The following is a 22,898-nucleotide window of genomic DNA, read 5'->3' on the forward strand; positions in this document are numbered from 1 at the left end:
AAGTCTACTTCAAGCTGTATTAAGTGGGGTGAAAAGAAATTCGAATATGAACACGGTTAACCTAAGCATCATCGAAATTGGACCTACACTTACCCCATATTGCACGTGGTTGAAGTGACTGAAGGTGTTCCTTTTGTTATTACGTTGAATGAAAAAAAGTGTTGAACCATCAAAGTGTAGTCATTTACTTTTTGAAAATAGAATATGCATGATAAAGTATCAATAACTTTTTTCAACGCAAATTATCTTGTGACACAAAACAAAAATAAATAAAACGTCGGCATAAAGGAATCTTCAAATATGTTTTGCGGTTGAGGCTTGCTTTATTTCATCAAATGTGTTTGGATTTTGAGTGGTGTAGTTTCCTAAGGACGTTTCATGCTGGTGGCATTTGGATTTAATACTATGTAAATACATGTAAGATCATCTTAAAGAAAAAATAAGTAAATAGTCCTTTTTGGATTGTTTGTCCTACAAATTAGTTTTGCCTAAAATACAAAAACATAGTTTCCACCTCTAGATGGCATTATGTGCTCAGTGACGCCCATGTTGAGGTTCTCGAGACCTGCAGTCAACATAGGAAGGGGAGGTGCGAGACTGTGTGTGTGTGTGTGTGTGTGTGTGTGTGTGTGTGTGTGTGTGTGTGTGTGTGGAGGGGGCACAATTAGACGTGCCATTGTGAAGCAAACTAAATGATGGAAACCAGAAAGCAAGAAATTACGTATTTTATTTCATTAAAAGAAATAATGAAAATTGGCATTTTAAAACCAACTGCAATGATATCATGCATGTCTGTTACGTCTTTTCAGTCACCATAAAGCACCCGGTGAATTGTACTGGTACAAATTTAAAAACAATGAGGAAATACAAAAATGAATAAATAAAAAGCTGTGCTACTGAAATAAGTGCCACGTTGAATGGCAGCTTTTCCACCGAGCACAGAAAGTTGAACGATGGGAGGACATGTATTGGGTTCCATCACACATTGCTGTAATCAACAGCAGACCCGCTATTCTAAGTTGCAGGTGAGTACATGTAATTTTGTATTAAAAGTAAATGACAGTATGGTCAAATCTAGATGGGGTTGACATGTTATATGCATGAACTGCAACAAATTTTTTTCAATCATTTTCACGATTGTTTGTAGTTGTAGTATATCAGATCAAAAGTCTGTCAGACCGTTACCACAAAAGTACACAAAAAATACATGTGAAATATTGCTTCAATTATGTCAACATGTTCACATTACTATTTAGTCCTTATAGTAATACTGACATTATTGGCGAGTTTGGGTGGTGATCTTTATAAAAGCAAACAAATACAAAGTGTTCTCATGAATGGTGTAAATGTTCATGGTTTATTCCTCAAACTCCCAACCTGGTTACTGCCATCCGATTTTCATAATAAAAGATTGATCTGACTTTCCATATACAGTATACACAATGGGATATAAACCCAGCATGTTTGTAAAAGACACATCATAGTGTGCATCGCATGTTCATGTCCTTTGTGAAGCCGTATGTGACTATGCAAACATAAACTTTTATAACGTCTGCTCAGACTTTGAACAGACCCAACAATGTGCAAAGATTCAATAAGACACTGAAGACACTTTTCAATCATTCTTCAGCTAACTTCTAACCTCTTGTAGTGGTTGGATTAGGTGAGAAGGATTTCAGCTTTACATACAGGGTTGTCAACACACATTAAGAATTTTGAAGAATTTTCAAGAATTGTTGACTGCCAAAGCCTGAGAACATCTGTGTCTCTCTTCACACATCTTGCTCAATTTTAAAGCTTAACCTTTTTTGTGACCAGGAGAAACTAAAAAGTCCGGCCTATGCAAAATAAGCCGCTGAGCAAACTTCCTCAACGTTTTCACGTGAAAGAAGGTATAAACTCATATACTTGTTTTGATCATTTTTCTAATACGCCTCCTTTTGAAAAAGAAAATGATGCAAAGACATACTTAACTCTTTCAGTGCCACGCATCATCGGAAAAGGCAACTTCTAGCGCGCTAGTATATTTAGCATTTTCACTCATCTTTCAGGGCCCACAGAATATTGTGTGCTATGTCTATGTAAACGTGGGTGGTATCATATGAAAGATGAGATTTCCAAGGCTTACTTAGAATTCTAAGCATGCCACGTATGTGTAGTATGTATGGCAACGCTGCCATCCATTGGGCACTGTTAGCACTAAAGTGCTCAATTGGCTTAGTATTAGATAAGCGCTAGTCAAGGGTGTCAACTACCCTCCATAAAAAAATAAATCAATAAAAGATGAGAATTCTCCTCCATGGCGCTGACAGAGTTAATACATTGTAAGCACATATCTCATATCACATGGGTGAATAATGTTCAGGCAGGTACACCTTTTCTTTCGTTTATATGTATTGTTTTGTACGGGTCTTACCAGATTTAAATGGACTGCCGCCCAGAATTATTCCACAGCTGACCAAAATGATGGAAAAATCTGTTTCATTTGTGTGGAATGGTCATAACACCGTTAGCTTCATGTAGAAGCTATTGAACCAGATTGGGAGATTTAACACTAAAATTTAAGATTGACATCCAGAAATGTATCATTTGAATAAAGAAATACCGTGATCCCTCCTACTTTGCTGTCTCAGATATCGCGGTCTCAGTACTTCGCGTTTTTTTTCCAGGAAAATAAAAAATGTTTCAAAATAAAAAATGTTTATTCTGTTTATGTGTTCGTTTGTGTAGAGGTTGCACTTTATAGTTAGTAGTTGTTAGTTGTTGTTAACCCGCTAATGTTGGCTAAAAATACAGTAAATTTGTAGATTAAGTGTTTATATGTTAGTTTACTGACTTTAAGATTGTTGTTGATTTATTATTCAACAGATACTACATGATACACCATACATGAGCCAACATAAATGTGAAGTTCAACGTGATGACTTGCGTACTCTTTCACCGGAGTCTTGGTGCAGATAACCAGTCCTGAGAACAAACTAAGTAATATTAGTTATTTAATGAATATACAATAATGTTAATAAGGATAATGTAATGTTAAGTAATAGGAGAAAGGAAATAAAATAGGCCAAAAATACAAAAAAAAAGGATTGTTTATGGTTACTGCGGCTATATTGGGGCGTACATAGAAATCTAGGAACTGATACCCTACTTCGCGGGTTTCAGACTTTGCGGGGGGTTGACAGTTGACTTACTTCCTGAACAGAGAAACAAAGTACACTTTGTAGTTTGGTAATGTGCTTGATCAATGTCTGACTTGCCACAGATGATCAGTGAGCTGGATCAAATTAGGATATCAAAAGCTGAGTCGTTTGAAATTCCTCATTTAGGCATGTTCACTTTGGGTAAACAGCTCAGTGAGCTCTCTGAATATTATGTTAAAGAGGATGTGGATGACGAAAGTCCTCAAAACGCTTCATGATGCTGAATGGTCTCTGGGAGAAATCCTGGGCGGTGGCAGTATAACGCATTTATTAAGCACTACAGATGACAACAAAATTAGCGTGTCTTTTGGCACATTGGGCCATCAGAAAGAAATGTATAAACTGGGCCTTGATCAAGTTTGAACCCTGCAATAATGAAACTGATGCATTCCCTTTCAAACAACTGAGTTATGCTTGAACTTGGTGAAACGAATCCAACAAAGAGCTCCGCATCTGATGATTCATAGGAATGTTGGACTTGAGTGTAAAAAAAAAAAAAAAACTCTGCTGTTGATTCTGTTGAGTCAAGGTAGAGTTAAGGACACTGGCCACTTTTTTGGCAAAATTAAAACACTACAGCACTTTTCTTCCTAAAACAAATACGCTGAATGGATGACTGTGACTGTAAACCACGCAGCATGTGAATTTCGCACTTTGCCTCTTGTCACGTCACAATGCAGCTGTCAGCAAACAACTAACTCTTTCAAGAGTTATAAAAGTTCAGCAGCACGACGTCACAGCTCAGGAGTTATGTATTTCAGTCCAAAAAAACCTCAAAAGGCCATCATGTTGCTAAATCCTATAATGGATTCGTTCCTCGAGCACAAATCTTTTAACGCAAGCGTGCTGAGCCATCAGCCATCATTGCTTTAACACACATAGATATAAACAACTTCTTTTTTTTTTTTTTTAAATCTGCTTTACATGAAACTATGTCTCCTGGGGATGAAGTTGTACACACACTCACAAACGCGTGCACACATATACAAATGTTTTAAACGATGATCAAATAGTTTGCGAGGCAAATTTAGTCGTGTGTTTTTTGATTCATCCAGCAGACATCTACCACGGTCAGGACTAACGTTTGGTATTGAGCTACACTAAGAGTAAGCAATGGGCATATTTGCCAGATTTTCATTTTTTCCCCCTCCACGAACAATAACAGCACACTGCACACGCAATTCAAAAGATCAAGCTGACGGGATGTTCTGGCCTCATTCTATGTGATTTGCTCTGTTTGGATGATTTCTCTTGTGATTCATCAGCAGAAAATGAGTGTGTGGAAAAGCTGGTGTCTGTCTGCATGGGTCTGTGTGCGTCTCTAGAAGTGTGTGGGTGTGCGTGTGTGTGTGTGTGTGCGTGTGTGTGCGTGCGTGTGTGTCAAACGGCTTTAGGCCAGCACCATTGTAAAACAGTCACCTTCAGTTTGCCATAAAGTCAGCATGTCGAAAAAGACAGCATCAAAAAACCTTGTGCATGACAGCCAAAGATTTGAAGTTGCACTCTTGGTGTCCCTGGAGGTCCTTTCGTGCGGGTCCGAGAAGTCTTTGTTCCCGAATGTGTGTTATCACAACTCAGGCACAATGAACACTGAGTGGGACAGCGATGTTGCGCGTGCGCTAAGATGGCGATATGACAAAGGTTTGGGGGGATTTTAACATCCGTGTTTTGAAGGGTGTACTTTTTTGTGTGCTGAGCGGTTACAGGCCTGGCCATGTCACACGGTTCCATTCTCATGCCTTGGCTTGTGGGTTGCCGTGCGGGCCGGCGTGCTGAGGGAGGGGGCCAAGGTGCAGAGGAAACCGGCCAGCAGAGTAAGGCCAAGGCCGCCCCAAGCGCAAAACATAGACCAGCCATAGCCGTGGCTTATGTCCTCGGGAAGGCCGTACATGTTGCGAGGGTAGCGGGATAGCTCAAAGTTGATGCCGGCCACACATGTGCACAAGGAGATGATGCAGCATGTTCCTGTGAACAGACATGCATTCATTGTATACGTGAAAAAAACGACATTCAGGTTCCCTATTCTAGTAGGAAAGTATCATTTGGACATTTATGGACTGTAAATTGGCTTATTCAATCCACAAGTGTGTCTTGTGTTGGCTGTCTAAATACCATGCCTCATCACCAGTCATTTTACCGCAGGCACAAACACACCTTACAACCTTGCTAAATACATAGGATTCTTCCTCATATGTATGCAGTCTTTTCACTCTATTCCGTAACATGCTAAGAATGTAAGTCTATTCATTTATTAGTGGTTCACTATTACTGCCCCTATTGCCCTATTTACTGTTTTTTTTGTTCTGTTTTTTTCTTTGTTTTATTGCCTACCTTATTATTTGCTCGGCTGTGGAATGTAAACTGCTCGGGGAAGTGAGCAGAACAAGAAATTGATTGCGTGCTATTACTGTGCATATGACAATAAAACTCTTGAATCTTGAAACTTTCAAAGTCGGGTAGTGCCTCAGTTCATTTTGGAGTGCAACCAATATTTGCCGCAAAAGTTGTCCCAAAAAAGTGTCATCAAAATCCTCATTATTGGCTACCTTGACATGCAGTCAATTTTAAAATATAATTTGTTTTGTATTTGTGATGCTTTATCACAAAATCAGGCTTATGTAACAGGGATTAGTTTTGAGTGACGAAAATGCAATTTTTCTACATAGATGCTTGTAACGCTTTCAGTGCCGAGTGTTATCCGAAAAGGTAACCCCGAGAGTGCAACATGAACAAAAACAATTAAAAGGTGTTTCTAATGAAAAAATGAAAGATTTAAGGTCTCAACTTTCATTTTCCAGCAGCCAAAAGGTTCCAATTGTAATTGTAGTGTATGAAAATAAGGTAGACGATCAAACTTATTTTTGTCAAAACCAGGGATTTCAACTTGGCGACATTCGAATCGCTGTAAATTTGTGAATTCTTTGTATAAACTCCATGTATTGTATCTGATTTTAAATCGCATTATGTGTAGAATTAGAATATACTGACATTTTCAGACATAATCCTAATTCTTTGAAAACACATCACATTTAGACTTTAGTTACCTATATAGTTATGTATAGTTATGTATGAATTTTTTTTCTTTTGGTTTTTTTTCACATTGTTAATACACACCAATCAGAGCAGCACTCCCAAATATGTTGTATACTTGTATACAATGACAATAAAGGCATTATACTCTATTCTGGTTACTTTTTTCTAAATGAAGACATAACTCATTTTAATATAAATCCATAATCATGAAAAAACAAAAGTAATGTGAGGTGAATTTCTGAATGCAGTGATTCTGAGCAGAAATAAACACGTCTGAGAATTTCATCAACACCGGCGTAAAGCACCACGAGGTGACGATTTCCAGCAGGTATCTTCAAAGGGTGACTAATTTTAATTTGAACTTTGAATTTTTCATCATAAAGCAGACAGCTCGTAGTAGGAATTTTAGAACTTAACCGCCTTGCATTATAATATATTAATATTATTAAGCAATATGATGTACAGTGCATCCGGACAATACTCAGCGGTTCACTTTTCCACATTTTGTCACCTTACAGCCTCATTCCAAATTGTACAAATTCTACACAAAATATCCCATGATGCCAATGTGAAAAGGAAAGTGAAAACTGGGAAATCACAGTTACACAGTAAGTAATTTGCCAGAAAGCTCAAAATTGAGCTCAAGTGCATTTTTTTTTCCCACTGATCACCTTTGAGAGGTTTCTTCAGCTTAATTGAATGCAGCCGAATGAATATCTGTAGACCTATGAGACGGGATTGTCTTGAGGCACAAATCTGGGGAAGGACACAGGAAAACCTCTGCTACTTTTGGGTCCCAGTGAGCACAGTGGCCTCCACTGTTCGTATTAGAAAGATGTTTGGAACCACCTGTACTCTTCCTTGAGCTGGCAGGCCATCTAAACTGGGTGATTGCGGGAGAAGGGCGTTAGCAAGGAAGGAGGCCAAGAACCCGAGAGAAACAAAATTGTCTGATCCGATGAGACAAAGAATTAACTGTTTGGTGTGAAAGCCAGGTGTTCATGAAGGAAACCGGTCACCAGGCTGATACCATCTCCACAGTAAAACGTGGTGGTGGCAGCATCATGCCATGGAGATGTCTTTCAACAGCAGGAACTGGTAGACGAGTCAGGATAGAAGGATAAATGAATTCGGCAATATACAGAGTTCGCGAAAACATGCCCCAGCGCGCTCTTGACCTCAGACGGGGGTGAAGGTTCATTTTTCAGCAAGATGACGAGCAGCCTGCCAACTCAACAGGAGAGGTAACTGGACGACCTGAAGTACACAGCCAAGATCTTGTGAACCACTCTGTGACTGTCCTGGAGTGGCTCAGCCAGAGCCCAGAGCTCAAAGGTTGATCAACAAAATATTGGGCGAAGGCTGTGAATAGCTGAATGTACCGCATTTCTTTGTCTTTTTTAATACAAGTCGATTTCCGGTGTCAGTCGACCCCTCCCCTTTACTGTAACTTGGGTGAATTTTTAGAAAAATCCGAAAGTAATGTCAGGTCAATCCCTGACTTGAGTCGTTACATATACCATGGCTATCCCATTAAAACATCATGATGTGTGTGATTGAAATGAGGTAATTATTTGAAGAGGCATTTCTACGTTGTATTTTGCAACATACGGTACCTGACTGACAGTGAATGCGGGAGCGTCAGTCCACCTCCTTGCTTCCTCTTTGCCTCTTTCGGCAAGTCCAACAAGACTGCGAGACTCCCTGATGCTGCGCACATTTCCAAACGAGCGCCGCCACCTAGCTTCAGCTGGCCATCGTCGTTCAGTGCCAGCGTAACACGAGAGTTTATCAATGGTAAAATCAGGGCATTATACGGTACCTTTGGTTTTTTTTGTGGTAAAGTTTTCCTTTTTCATACTCCACGCCAGCCGCAAAAACTAACCGCGCAGCGTCCATTTTGACCATGATAAGGTAAGATGACGGTGTTTGACAAAAATGGATATTGATACTGGATACTGATGTGTGGAGAAAATTGGTCTGGTTTTCAGATAATAAGGAAGGGAAAAAAATATGACTAAAAAAATAAGATAAATGTCATTTCTTATTTTTATTGGAATTTCTTGTGTGTGATTTCTTATTTTTATTCTTATTTCTTATCTAAATGTCAAAAATTAAAGCAATTTCCCCAACTCTTTTTTTATATTGGCATACTGGGTAGAATTTTGAGACAAGCGATTAATAATGTTTGGAATGAAGCTGATAAATGACAAAATGTGGAAAAGGTGAAGCCAGTGGCGGTCCGTGCGTTTCACACTTAACCCTTCAGTGATGTCCGACTTGAATAAATACCCCTCAGAAGGCACTATTTTCCGGAGCATTTAAACATCAATAAACCCGCATCAGCAAAAACTTATCATTATATGTGATACTGCCAAAACTTAAAATAATCATCATTGTAATCATCACAAGTTAGCTGAATTTTAATTGGCTAAAAACTCTAACCTAAAACTACAACACTGGAAGGAGCGTAACCAAACGGATGTAGAACGACATGAAAAGAACAGAATATGGAGAACAATTTTATGTATCAAATACAGTGGGCCCCCGTGTTACGAACTTAATCCGTTCAGCGGCTAGGCTGGTAACTCGAATTGGTCGTATGACGGGCAATCCAAACCTATGTTAATTAGTGAATGCGTGCAACACGTGCAAAAACCTTAGGTAAAAACATCACGACTTTATACACATCTTAAAAATTAGAAACATAAATAAAGGAAAAATTACATTTACCTTTGGGGCGATGTGACTTGAGCTGGTGGTGGGTGGAGGCGGAAGGGAGCAGAGACGGATCCGCAGAATTTATTTTATTTTTTTCTTAAACGAGAATTTTTCTTAAACGAGAACATATCACCGGCGATTTCCTTCTCTTTAATCCATAATAGAAGAAGCCTCTCCATTTTGATGTCGACTGAGGTCCGTCCCCTGGCAAGGAAAGTCTTGCCCTTAGAAGACTTGCTTGCTATCATAGCTTCCTTGTTATTGAGAATTGTACATATTGCCGAGCGGTTACGGCCATACTCACTAGCAAGGTTAACTATGCGTGCACCTCCTTTGTATTTTTTTATTATCTCCTGCTTCATTTTTATTGTCATCATCCTCTTACTTCTTCCTTTACAGCCACTTGCAAATTTAGAAGCCATGTCTAACAGATAAAGTTTGCAAAGTCTTCACAACACACCGACCAGCTGTGCCATCAAGCTAGATGAAGGCGTTCGGCCAATAGCATATCGGCATTTCTGTGATTGACGTGACGCCGGCCAATAGCATATCCACATCTCCGTGACTGAGACCGTGACTTTGACCTTAATCGACCAATAGCATATCGGCATCTCCGTGACTGAGACCGTGACTGAGACCGTGACTGTGACCGTATAAGACCAATAGCATATTGGCGTCTTCGTAACATGTGACAGAAGTTGTTTTTGTTGATGCAGCAAAGCGAAGAAAATAGTGCTGACACACTGACCGGGCATGTTGGATGGTTCGTAAGATGAAAGGTTTGTGCGTAAGAGGGGGACAAAAAACGCCGCGGTCCACGTCGTAAGATGAAAAATACGTAAAATTTTGGGCAGTAGGACACCCTGAACTGGTTGCCAGCCAATCGCAGGGCACACAGAGACGAACAACCAATCACGCGCCCAATCACGCCTAAGGACAATTTAGTATGTCCAATTCACCTGCCATGCATGTTTTTTGGGAGAGGGAGGAAGCCAGACTGCCCGGAGAGAACCCACGCGGGCTCAGGGAAAACATGCAAACTCAACACAGGAAGGTTGGAGCCAGGTGGATTTGAACTGGGACCTTTGAACTGTGAGACGGACGTGCTATTCACTGCGCCACTGTTATTTAATTTAACTGTATAGTAGATTATGTTACTAATTTTTAATATGTGGATATAGTCGTGATGTTTTTACCAAAGGTTTTTGCACCCATGGCACGTATTCACTAATTAACAGAGGTTTGGATTGACCGTCATACGGCGTATTCGAGTTACGAGCCTAGCCGCTGAACGGATTACGGTCGTAACACGGGGCCCCACTATATATATATATATATATATATATATATATATATATATATATATATATATATATATATATATATATATATATATATATATGTAGATAAAGATATATATATATATATATATATATATATATATATATATATATATATATATATATATATATATATATATATATATATATATATATATATAGATAGATAGATAGATAGATAGATAGATAGATAGATAGATAGATAGATAGTAAATATTTAGTAATAATTCTTAAATGAAATTGACTTTAATTATATAAGTATTATAGTTTATTATAGTCATGATAATGATGTCCGGTTATGTTAGGCCAGCAGAGAATACTTTGCAGGCCCTGACGGACCACCACTGGATGAAGCACTGTGAATACTTTCCCAATGCACCATAGTCGTTGGTGTGCAGTGAATTTTATGCAATGCCTTTTTTGGTTTTCAAATTTCAATATTTTAGAGGGACTTGCTCTATGTTATGTGCATACTAACTGGGTTCCAACACCTTTTAAATTAATTTGACCTTTCTTCTAATACTCGTCTTGATAAAAGACACTCCCAAAAAAAACCTCAAGTGTGTTATTTGGCTCAGATCTCTCTTTTCAAATGTGCATCATATTAGCATAACAGTGTCACAATATTGCTAAGACCTTTTTAATGCTATTTGCTGGTGACCAAGATCATAATTCATGCATTTGTCTAACCCAACTTGTGTCTTTCTGGTCTCGCCATCTCCTTTGTGGACTTGATCGAGTCTTTTTTCCACGTGGACCCCACGTCTCTGTCTGCTTTGAATTTAAAGGGAATGACAGAAGCCGCTTGCAATGAATTGCAAAAACGTTGGCTGCCTTGCCTATCACAACAGCACAAATGCTCACTCCTATCCACGGCCATCTACGAGAATGCCAAAAAGAAAAGTTCGAACGTAAATGTAGCCCACTTGGCATTCATTGAAGCCTGTTCCTGGAAGATGGAAGCACTGCAGTACATTACCTTCTCAAGATTTCTTTTTTTTTCCCCCTCATATGTTTTCCCCCCCTTGTCCTCGTGAGTGGTTTGGATCAGGAGTATTTAACATTTTTCAACTGTGGGCCTATTAAACCCTTTGAAACACCATTGTGATTTTAGGGCAGTATAAATAAATCTTACTTGACCAGACCTCTGCTTAAAATGTTCCAAAAAGTTAATCTTTCAGGTTGGCAGTTCTCAAATGGTGTATGAGGGCACGTTAGGGAGTATGTCAGATTTTAGCCAAGTTTCTGATTGTATCAGCAAATCTAATTGAATCCATTTTAATGTTGTGACATTAACAGTAATTTTCAAATTGAGAGCAAATTCATTGGAACCTTTGTTATAATAGGTACTTTTGGATACCTACTGTCATTAGAGATTATCGTATTTTCCGCACTATAAGGCGCACCGGATTATAAAGTGCACATAGAGTTGAAACTCTACTGGCTGGGGTTGCTTTATGCATCCACTAGATAGAGTTGCGTTATGCAGCCACTAGATGGTGCTTTACGAAAGGGAATGAATTCAAAACAATCAGAAAAGTCGTCAAACTGTATTAATAGAATATAAACTTTATTCATACAATATAAGTGTTGGATGAATATTATACTAAGAAATATTTGTTATTAAAAAAAAATCAGAAAAAACAGAGAATGCGTTATTGGTAATTGCTATTTAACTACTAAACAGGAGCAGCAGAGCGCAGAATAGATCCAGATCAAGGCATGCACTTGTGAACGCTGCGCCACAATTCTTTTGATTTTCCCCTCGACATGCATTATATATTTTTGATCAGCTATTTCGTTATGGAGCACAAAGAAGTTACAAATAAACGGAAGTCAGGGAAATTTAAACGACAAACATGCAACGGTATGAGTTTGGAGCCAAGCGCGGGTGAAGTCTGGCGCTGCTGTCTTTTTTCATTCTTTCCTATAGTTCCTATAGTTTGTGCAGTCAGCGTATGATTTGACCCACAGTACTTATAGTGCGGAAAATAAGGAACATATTCAAACATGGGGTTTAGACTTGCCATAACTTGAATTTAGCCTCTGCTACTTCTATTTAACCTGAGTATAAAAGTGATAAAAAGTAAAAGTTGAGAAAAAAATATTTAACATGCGTGCTGGCTTTTCATACCTGTTGCACAAATGCAAACATTGATTTGTAAAACAGCTTATTTCATACAACCCTTGTATTGGATGTCATTACATTGAGCAAGTGGTCATAATGTTGCGGTTGGGTCGTGTTTGCGTAAATGTGCGCAAATGTTTCCACACAGTACCTCCCATGAGAAAGAGAAGCCCAGCTACATATTGCATGAGGTCATGCTGTTGGCAGCATCCCAGCACTCCAATTATCCAGCCAAAAAGAATTATGGAGACTGCCATACCAACAAAACCAGCCGTCATTCTTCTTAGATCTGCAAGAAGAGATGACAAGGTTACAAACGTTTTCATGTGAACTATTGTTATCACTCTTATTGCTGTTCCATCACACAGTTGATTGGAAGAACACCTTTGCTGCTGTCAAATACAAATCACAGGGCACAGAGGGCCGAACAAACGATTCACACACGATCACACCTCAGGGTAATTTAGAGTGTCCGGTATACTTGTCATGCATGTTTTTGGAATGTGGGAGAAGCCGGAGTGCCCAGAGAGAACCCAAGCGAGCCTCGGAGAGGACATGCAAACACCACACAGGAAGGTCGCAGAAGAGAGCTGGATTTGAACTCGAGACTCTGAACTATGAAGCGAATGTGCTAATCGCGTCTTTTTTTTTATGTCCAAAAAAAATTAAACAAAAAAAATAAATTTTCCTTGCATTTTTGGAATGACAATAAAAAAACTTCACACTCTTATAATTTTCATAAGACAGTAGTTATACTTTGGGATAATGCATGAATATACTGTTATGTAATACTGTACCCCATCCATCCACAACACACCTCGTTCTCAATGAGGTCCCAGGTAAGCTGCTCGCAATCATAGCTAACCCTAGGTGACAAAAGGTGGGGTGCACCCTGGATGACTTGCTGGCCATTTGCAGCGCAAATATTGAGAACTCTTCACACTAGCGTTCACACTGGAAGGAAATTAAACAGATTTGGGCAGACTGTACATCATGGACGGACAACGGTTTTGCCAACGGCCCGCCAAGTGATGGGAACACTCATCAAGAGGGGAAGAACAAGAATGTTGGAAAGGATGGGTTTCGTCCATCGTTGTAATTGTTGGTGTGGACATTACATCAAATATCGGTTAGACCAATATAAGAATTACAGCCACCTTTATTCGCTACATTTCACTTACTACAAAAGGGAATCATTGTGGGGATCATCGTACATCCCGAGGACAAGAAATGGCAAAGAATGAGTGAAATGAATGAAATGCCTTGTGACAATTCACTACCTTTCTTTCACAGTGACAACTTTTGCCAGCATTACTGGGGATGTCTTTGTTTGCGCTGCCTTTCTGAGTCATAGTTTCATGAACTGAAATGCATAGTGTACACAATCTTGTCCAGCAGAACGATTGTAAAGACCTAAAGTAAAAAGTAAAGTTAACAATTAAGTGGTAAGAAATATTTTGTGTTATTTTTCTTTTTAAATAAGATTTACAGAAAAATAATAGTTGAGCAAAGAATTTTTCTGGATGCCTTCCCGCAGCAAGGGGGTGACAAGTTCAAGTAATAAATGGGTACATATCAAAGTGACAAGCTCTCTGATTGGCTCTTTTTCCCCAAATAAAAGACATTATTTAGTTAGTTCAAGCTCAGAAAATCCTTGCATCTGTGACAGATGAAATTTAATGCAATGTGACCTCTTTTAATGGAACCGTCACCTATTATGGTCAAGCCGTTAAATTGGGATGGCTGGATAAACAAACAAAACCCCAGAGGTTGAAATTAATATGGTAAATATTAATATGAGGTTAATATTAATATGAGGGACCTACCATGATCTATGATGACGGTGCACCGACGACTAACAGACCTAAAATGTAAGATGCCCACCTTTGCAAATAAAACCCCTATCGGGCAAACATTTGCAGGTCTTTGCCAAGGTAGCATTCTTGTCAGGGTTCGTTCAAGGTCGCCAATGTCCATCTGTACAGTGATCCTTCGCTACTTTGCGCATCTCCTATCAGTGCATCTCAGATTTTTTTTTTCATGAAAAAAAAAATAAAAGAACATAAAGAACATAGAGTCTGAGTGGACCATCTTCAGGCCCTCCATTTTCGATTCAGCTAATCCGAGTTGTGTCCGTAAGGAGTTTGGTGCTTGTCGGGGGTGGCAATCTGTGAATCTGCCGGTGTTGCGGTAAGGCTGCTGTCAAGCTGAAGGAAGAGTCCTATCGGAGGCAGCTGGAGAGGAGGGTCCATCAGGAAGTTGCACCTCAGATTCAGGAGGAGCGGTGTGGATGTCATGCAGGCCAGAGAAAAGTTGGACCAGCTCTTCCTCCTCTGCAGGATCCTTGAGCGTGTATGAGAGTTTGCCTAACCAGTCTACATGTGCTTCGTGGACTTGGAGAAGGTAGACAACTATGTCACTCGGGCAGCTCTGTGGGTGGGGGTGCTTCGGGAGGACAGGGTACTGAGCCTCCTGACATGGGCTGTTTGGTCCCTGTACCACCAATGTAAGTGTCTGTGAAGGGAATCATACATTAGGTTGTTCTCATTATGTACTTCTTGTCTACAATAGTGTGCATGGTTATCCATCTATGCAATCCTAGTTCATTTCGACCTTGTCCTTAGATAGAGCTGTTGACACGGGACTTTGGCCCAGCTGTCGGTGGTGCCCGGCTGGCTCTTTTGTGGTGTCTTGTAATGTGCATTGCTTTGCTGAAAGAATAAAAAGCAGGCGGGGACACCTGAGTGGCGAATTAGGGCTGGCAACGCATGTTTGTTCGCCAAGCTTTTTCCCTGTGCTATGGCGGAGAAAAGTCAATCTTGGCTGGTCTGAGTTACCGTTTTGGCTGCTTAGCAGCTAGGCTTGTCCTAGTCTTCTTTTAGTGATTTCTCTGACAGTGTCTGGTCTGGTGTCTGGTAGTAAGAAGAATTCGTTTCCGGTGAGGGTTGGGCTCCACCAAGGACAAACTTTCTCACTGATTCTGTTCATTATCTGGATGGACAGAGTTTCTAGGTGCAGCCGAAGCGTTAAGGGTGTCCAGGTCGGGGGTCTCGGCAACGCATCTCTGGTGTTTGCTGATGAAATTGTGCTTTTGGCTTCTTCGGGTCATGACCTCCGACTCTCACTGGGGCGGTTCGAAGCTGAGTGTGAAGCGGCTGGGATGAAGATTAGCACCTCCAAGTCTGAGACCATGGTCCTTGGTCGGTAAAGGATGACGTGCCCTTTCCGGGTTAGGAATGATGTCCTGCCTCAAGCGGAGGAGTTTAAGTATCTTGGGTCCTTGGTCACAAGTGAGGGCAGGATGGAACGGGAGATCGGCAGGTGGGTCGGTGCAGCGTCTGCTGTGATGCGGCCTCTGTACCGCTTTGTTGTAGTAAAGAGAGAGCTGAGGCGAAAGGCAAAGCTTTCTATTTACCGGTCGATCTACATTTCTGCCCTTACTTATGGTCACGAGTTGTGGGAGGTGACCGAAGAACGAGGCCTCAGACGGAAGTGGTCGTAACGAGTTTTCCCTGGAGGATGTCTGGGCTCTCCCTTTGACATAGGGTGAGAAGCTTGGTCATCCAGAAGGTGCTCAGCTTCGAGCCGTGCCTCCTCCACGCTGAGGGGCCAGTTCGAGTGGTTCGGGTGCGTGGTTAGGATGCCTCTCAAATGCCTCCCCGAGGATCCTCCTTGAGGAGCTGGGCGAAGTGGCCAGGCAGAGGAAAGCCTCTGGCTTCCCTGCTGAAGCTGCTGCCCCCTGTGACCCGACCATAAAAAAAGCAGTAGAAAATGGATGGATGGATGGATGGATGGACATCATATTTACAATTTTTTTACACGTCTATGCTCCCAGATATATGGATGTCATGTCATAGAAATTCAGAAGATTTAACTGAGTGAGGTGACAAACTGTTACCAAGGGGTGGTGACAATTAGGACAGATTAAAATGACAGACAAAATCTATAGTTCCATTTGTCTTTGCTCGTCGTTTTCAAAATGTTTTCATTATTCGGTGGTCCACGACCAACGTGCTTTTCCTTCTGACTTAGATTTGCAAGTTTAAGTAAACAGAACCCTCCAGTGAATAAAAGAAGCAGGTAAATGAAAGCAATAGTAACGCCGATTGCCCTTACTTGCCATCGTTTTCCGAAGATGCTTTTTTTGACAAGAGTTCCTCCCTATCACCTGTGGGGAGGTGCCTCCAGAGTGACATGGCGAAAATGAAGCCATTATGCAGGTATGTTTTTCAAAACAAGGCAAGAGGCGTGGAGGTAATAAAGCTGTTATGCAAGGTATGCTGTTCGAAACAAGGCAAGACGGCAAACCTTTTGAATCATTTAGCACTCAAGTGATGAAGTGGAAAGCATGACATGCGAGCAGAGTTTGCACTGCATGAAAACATAACCGAGCAAGCAGTTTCGCCGCTACTCTACTTTCAGCCACCAGAGCAATACAGCTGTCCTTCGTGTCATCTTGTGATCATGTCCATTTGCAAATAGCAATGATGTAAACACCATAAAGAGGATCATAACTTCAAAACTATTCATTTACATTTGTAGGCGTATTCATTATTTCTGAGAGTCCACTTTTGGTGGACTTTTGGCTTTTTATATTGTTTAACGTTTGTTGCACTGTGGAATGCAGATGTTTAAAATAAATGACAATAAACATGTTTTTATTTTTGATATACTACCTGTTTTAGGTTATATTAATATCAAAAGGTTATTTTAAATGTAATTCTATTTGTTTTCAGTACCAATGCTTTAAAAGTGACCAATTTCAAACCATTATTTTGTGCACAGAATTATTAGGATCAAAGCACCGTGAAAGATTTGCATTGTACTGATGGAAACATGTGTGCTCTTCTGACTTGGTCATAATGAAAGAAAGGAGAAGCCACTTCGGTGGTGAGGGAGTGGTTCAATTCACAACATGATTGAAAAGATCTTATATGTTTTCTGGATTTTCTTGAATTGAAACTTTTCAAAGAGAAAATAACACCTCACACTTCAGTGGTCCAACAAATTGGCAGACATTTACAAAATTCACAAAATATTAGCATTATGGACATAAATCCTCCCACCGTGCAAAAAAATCAAATCAAATCAAATCTGGAGAGACCTCTATAGAAAAATTTCATTTTCTACAAATGAGTCATACATTTTTTTTTGCTGGTCAGACTGTTGTCATTGCCCCGCCCCCCCTTCTGTCATTGTTGGTCCACCATTTTTTTTCACGCTGAAAATCGCCTGAATGAGCCTCCTCCTTGCCTCGGAAAGTCCGAGGAAAGGCAGCACAAACAATGACAACTTCAGTAGCCTGACCTCATGAAATTTCTCTTTCCTGGATGCCCAGGAGAAGCTCAAAATGTAGGCACTATTCTTATATAATAGTACTATATTATTAAATAATACAAGTTTATATATACAGTATTATTCCCTTTTTTTTTTTTTAAATCATTTCTGTCATTCGTTGATCCTGGGCAAAATGGGCATCTGTTAAATAATACAAGTTTATATATACAGTATTATTCCCCTTTTTTTTTTCATTCCTGTCATTCGTTGATCCTGGGCAAAATGGGCATCTGTCAGCGACGGGAATTGTCGGTGTTGAAGGATCGCCCACCTCTGGCTTTGACGATCCTAAAATCCCCGTCGTCTGACGATGCAGTCTTTGTCATGAAATAATATATCGTTCAGCTCTCGCAGTGTCTGCAAGGCTTTAGGGAAAAGTGGGTCGCCAAATGCAAATGAATGTAGAGGAAATACTGCATTGATCATCACATTATGTAGTGTTTGTGCTCAAAGCCAAAATAGTCACAGCAGAGAAAAGAACTAGAGTGCCAGATAAGCAGCTCTGTAAAAATACAAGATGGTATTAATACTCACGAAGTGCATGCCATTCATCCTGCCTTATGGTCTTGGTGATGTTAACGGGTAAATTCCGTGGAAGAACGGATGAAGTATAGTGATACTTTACTGGAGTGCATCTTTGAATTATTCCTGGGGAGACAAAGAAAAATTGAAAGTGATCATGTAAATACATATTCTTAAGGTTCAATAACGTCTCGAACACCCCTTTACAACAATATTGCACTGCATACATTCAATAGTAAAGAAAAGAGGTTCTCAAATGTCCTCGATCTTGGGAGTCGCATCCTCCTGTTGGTGCCAGCTCGTGAAACACTCTCATTGACGTTAAGTGCAAAAACACATTCATCCAAATGCCGAGCTGCACTGTATTTGTAAACAAGTAATTAGAGCACAAGTGAGTGTCACGTCCTATCACTTACAGTACCTATTATGCAGGAACTTGGTACACCTCTATATTGTGCCCCAAGAAAACTGTATGAAAATACAGTTAACTTTTTACTGGTTGTCTGCACCATACCCAAAATGGGTGCTTGACCCACTTTTGGGTCTGGACCCACCAGTTGAAAATCGCTGCTATAGAGCAAGGGTTCGCAAACTTTTTGGAGTCGGGGATCGCTTTTTGTAAATCAAATTTTCCAAGGACCCCCTCCATTGCAAATGTTTGTGGAAACAAAAGAACAAAAATCATTCAAACCAAACATAAGTGCCCATTTTGTCCACCTACAAACAGGTGGTCCTCGGGTTATGAAGTTCTCACAGGAATGATGGTGCCTCTGTGAAAATGGCCGCCGCGCTGTTTCCTGTTGCACGGCCCTTCAAGACAAGAGTTCTCTACAAAATTAAATGCGGCACAAGAACAAAGTTTATCCGACGAAACCGGGGCAAAAAGGGTCAGAAGAATAGTACAATACTTTACAGTGCAGTACGTATAGAGTAATATATTTTATTTATTATTTAGTCTTTTAATTTCCAAATACTGCCAAATATTGCTTGACTAAATAATCAAGCTCTTTGATGATGATAAGGATTGTGTGAGTGTGTTTGACAAATAACAAAATTATGACATTTTAAAAAATATAATAAACTGGTTGAATTGATTGCTTTATTCATGAGTCATGAGTATTTTCACAATTTAATATTAAAAATATTTTTAAAAAATATATATAGTGTTGCGTAGAGAGAGGGAGGGTGGCTCATCACGCGAGAGAGACGTATCCTGTGTCTACGGCCACCGGATGAACGGATAACAATATATATATATATATATATATATATATATATATATATATATATATATATATATATATATGTTTTTTCGCTGTATGTATTTTTTTAAGAAAATGATTTCTTATTTCACTAGGGGTTACATTCATTATAGAAAAACACTTTAGATTTTTTACTAAACAACCGCAATAACAGCATTTGCTAACATATTCTAACTTTTAAAGAGTGAAAAAAAAGTCGTCACAGTAAGATTTTTTAAGGGAAACATATAGCACGACTTTCAAAGTACGTTACACACACATTTTTTTGACATGATACAAACATTGATATATAACACCCACAAAGAGAGTGAGTCATTTTCCTCATTCAAATGTTACAGATGTGTTTTAATTATTTCCAGAAACCATGAAAAGTTTATTATACAAAGAGTTGGCATCGCAACTCTGTGGCCGCAAAGCTTCTGATGATGGTTAGTTAGTAAGTTTGTTCCTCACCGAGAGTCAATTCTTTTGGACTTGACGGACCTGATCATTTTGAAGCATTTTGGCCAAATTAGACATTTTCATCCCCGCCTATTTATGGGATGTAACAAAAAATAATGGATACTACAAAAAAGACTTAGAAAAACGACTCTCTGACCTTACTCACATGTAAGGATTCCAGTGCATATATATATATATATATACATACTGTCTATAAAAAGGCCTTTTGTCAGACAACTCAACAGCAAGTGTGTAAGGTCCTTGGTGGTCCCACAATAGCACTAATGAAAGATTGTGCACCAGCCACAATTGAAATTAATGATCTATTAACTAGTTATTCGATTAACTGTTACTTATTGAATTAATTAATTGTTTCAGGAAAATATGAGTTCATAAAACAAATTTTATGTTCAGTAAGTTATTCATTTTTATTATTGTAAAAACCCCAGATTCTCTCCCACTCTAGAATGGTTAGACCCAACTTGTGACGTGCCACCTCTCGTTACCTGTTAATGATTTATTTTTGTGAACATGTCTGCTACGATCCCATAAGAGGACACTTTAAGTTAAATATTTTTCCATGCACAAATATGTATTTATAATTATTTCTTTTCGAGAATGGGTCTGACACTTTATGTTGATTAGTTTTTTTTTTTTGGGGGGGGGGATATTTATTAATAGTTAAGTGAATAATTTATTTTTGTGACGCGATTTGTTCTGTAACCCCAAAAGCGGCCGCTTTATGTTTAATATTCTTATGTGGATAAGTATTTATTCACAATTATTTCTTTTTGAGAATAGGTCTGACACTTTATATTGATTATTTTTTTTGTGGGAAAATATTTTTGTAATTGTTATTTCTTTTTGATAACAGATTTTTTGTATGATCCTAAACACGACACTTTATGCTGATTGTTTTTTGTGGAACAATACAGATTAAGTTTGTAAGGGTGTACAGTTTAATAAGTGAGACACTGATGGCATGTTTTTAGGGGTTTTTTGTTGTTGTTTTTTTTTAACCCCCAAATTGCTTTGCACTGGTTAAGGGGTAATTTTTTTTAAGGTATGTTTCACAGGATGCACATGACTGAAAAAAAGGTTGAGAACCCCTGGTCTAAGTCATAGGTGTAAAACCAGTCCCCGAGGGGTGGTATGCTGCCTATTTTCAAGGAGTCCCTCCCCAACACACCTGATTCAAACGATTAGCTAATTGTAAATCACTGCAGGAGCTAGAAAATGAGATTAGTCATTTGAATCGGGTGCGTTTGACCGGTTCAGTCAGCATACGGTGCCATATATTTTATTGTGATGATTCTTGAGCAGAAGGAAAAGCAAATTTGGCACGTTTATGGAGAATTGGGGGTGTCTCAGTGAAACGCATTGATTTCCACAATGTGAGCTAAAGGTTTGTTTTTGTTTTGATTCGCTTAGGATCCAGAACTAAATTGAATAGATGATAAAGAACTGTTTGTTTGTTTTTCGGCCGAGGATTGCACAATGAACGCTGTTGAGGCGACATGCCCATCCAGCAAGTCAAATGAGGTTATGACGAGAGCCACGCTGCGTTGGTGTTGTCAAGCGAAAGAGCATCGCGGCCTGCTCGTCACAGACAGGCGCCGGCCGGGATGCCGCTCATGTTTACCTTTGTAAATAAGGTCCTCGGTCTCAAGGTCGAATCCCTCCCGATGGCATTTCCTCCAGAGGCCAGACACGGTCGAGTTGAACTGCCGACTACAATGGGACTCCATGGAGGAGGCTGCGGCCACAAAGTGCCGCTTGCCCCTGAAGAGAGGAGCAGCCTCCGGGCCGCCTCCTCTCCTCTCGGGAGGCATCTGGAGCGGGAGGTTGTGGTTGGAGATGTAGATGTAGCCCGGGTCGTTGCGCTTGTTGGCGTAGTTTTTACACCTCTCTCGGTGCCTCCTGGCGTCCGTCTCGTACCAGTAGTCGGTGCAAATCGCCATGGCGAGCAGCCCCAGCGCGCAGAACGCCAGGAAGAGCCCTCCGCTGGTTAATAATTTCATCGCGGCCATCTTCCCCAATCGACGGAGGCAGGCGAGAAGCTTTTTCCGGTGGCCGCGGTGCTGCCTGCCGGTGCTGGTGCCTGTGCTGGCGCGTGAAGTCAGAGGCTCACGCGGTGCTGTTCTCCGAGCATGCTGACCGAAGGGCCGTGCTGGAACGACAGGATGCTGCGGGTTGTTCTTGTGCTCCCCGCGTGATGCGGTGTTGTTTTCACCATCTGTTGGGGTAAAGGAGGAGCGGATGGATGGCGACCAGCGCTGTGAGGAGGAGGCTGAGCCACGGAATGTAGTAGCGCGCTCTCTCCTCCAGGCTGTCGGAGGATGGCGAGCCGTCTGGAATCTGCCGACACTCTTACATACAGGCTGCACGGAACTTGGACATCCAGGATTGCCTCGGTTGACTTTCAGTTCAAGACATAAAGCGAATCAGCGAATTAAAACAAAACAAAAACAACAACAACAACAACAACAACAACAAAACGTTTCTTGGCACACATGTGCAATATCTCAATTTTTAAGGGCCCAGATATTTTAAACTTTTCGTTGTCAATTATATGCATACAGGTTGCAATTGACAATTGACCCCTTGGCAATTTCATTTCTTTTTAAACATGAGGTTTTTTCTTTCTTTTTTTTTGGTACAAACATTACCAACAAGGAAGTGAAACCCACGCCTCATGTGGTTGCTGCACTCCAGCAAAGTGAAAAAGCCAAAAACTGACGTTTTACTGAGCTCAAAATGAACTGGAGAGCCAACAAAGCAAAACACGTGTCAAGAGACCATACACAGCAATGCCCGTTCCTCCCTATTAAATTGATCCATCAAGGAAACCAGTATATCATAACGACAGTTTCACTCGTGGCTGAATTTTGTACTACAAAAATTATTGTCA

The 22,898-nt window shown here is 40.2% G+C and overlaps 1 protein-coding gene across 1 annotated transcript; it reads right to left on the reverse strand.

Moving 5' to 3' along the window:
• Window positions 1-709: 709 nt before the first annotated feature.
• On the reverse strand, window positions 710-22,344 carry tmem276b (transmembrane protein 276b). The gene is made up of 4 exons (XM_088413717.1): window positions 21,630-22,344; window positions 18,297-18,410; window positions 12,577-12,714; window positions 710-5,168 (listed from the first exon to the last, which is right to left on the reverse strand). Exons 1-4 carry the CDS (start codon window positions 22,015-22,017, stop codon window positions 4,921-4,923), a joined length of 888 nt encoding a protein of 295 aa, XP_088269843.1. The 5' UTR covers window positions 22,018-22,344; the 3' UTR covers window positions 710-4,920.
• Between the last annotated feature and the right edge of the window lie 554 nt (window positions 22,345-22,898).

The sequence above is a fragment of the Hippichthys cyanospilos genome, chromosome 4, assembly GCF_059441005.1.
Source record: "Hippichthys cyanospilos isolate Australia breed blue-spotted pipefish chromosome 4, RoL_Hcya_1.0, whole genome shotgun sequence".
NCBI classification, from domain to species: Eukaryota; Metazoa; Chordata; class Actinopteri; order Syngnathiformes; family Syngnathidae; genus Hippichthys; species Hippichthys cyanospilos.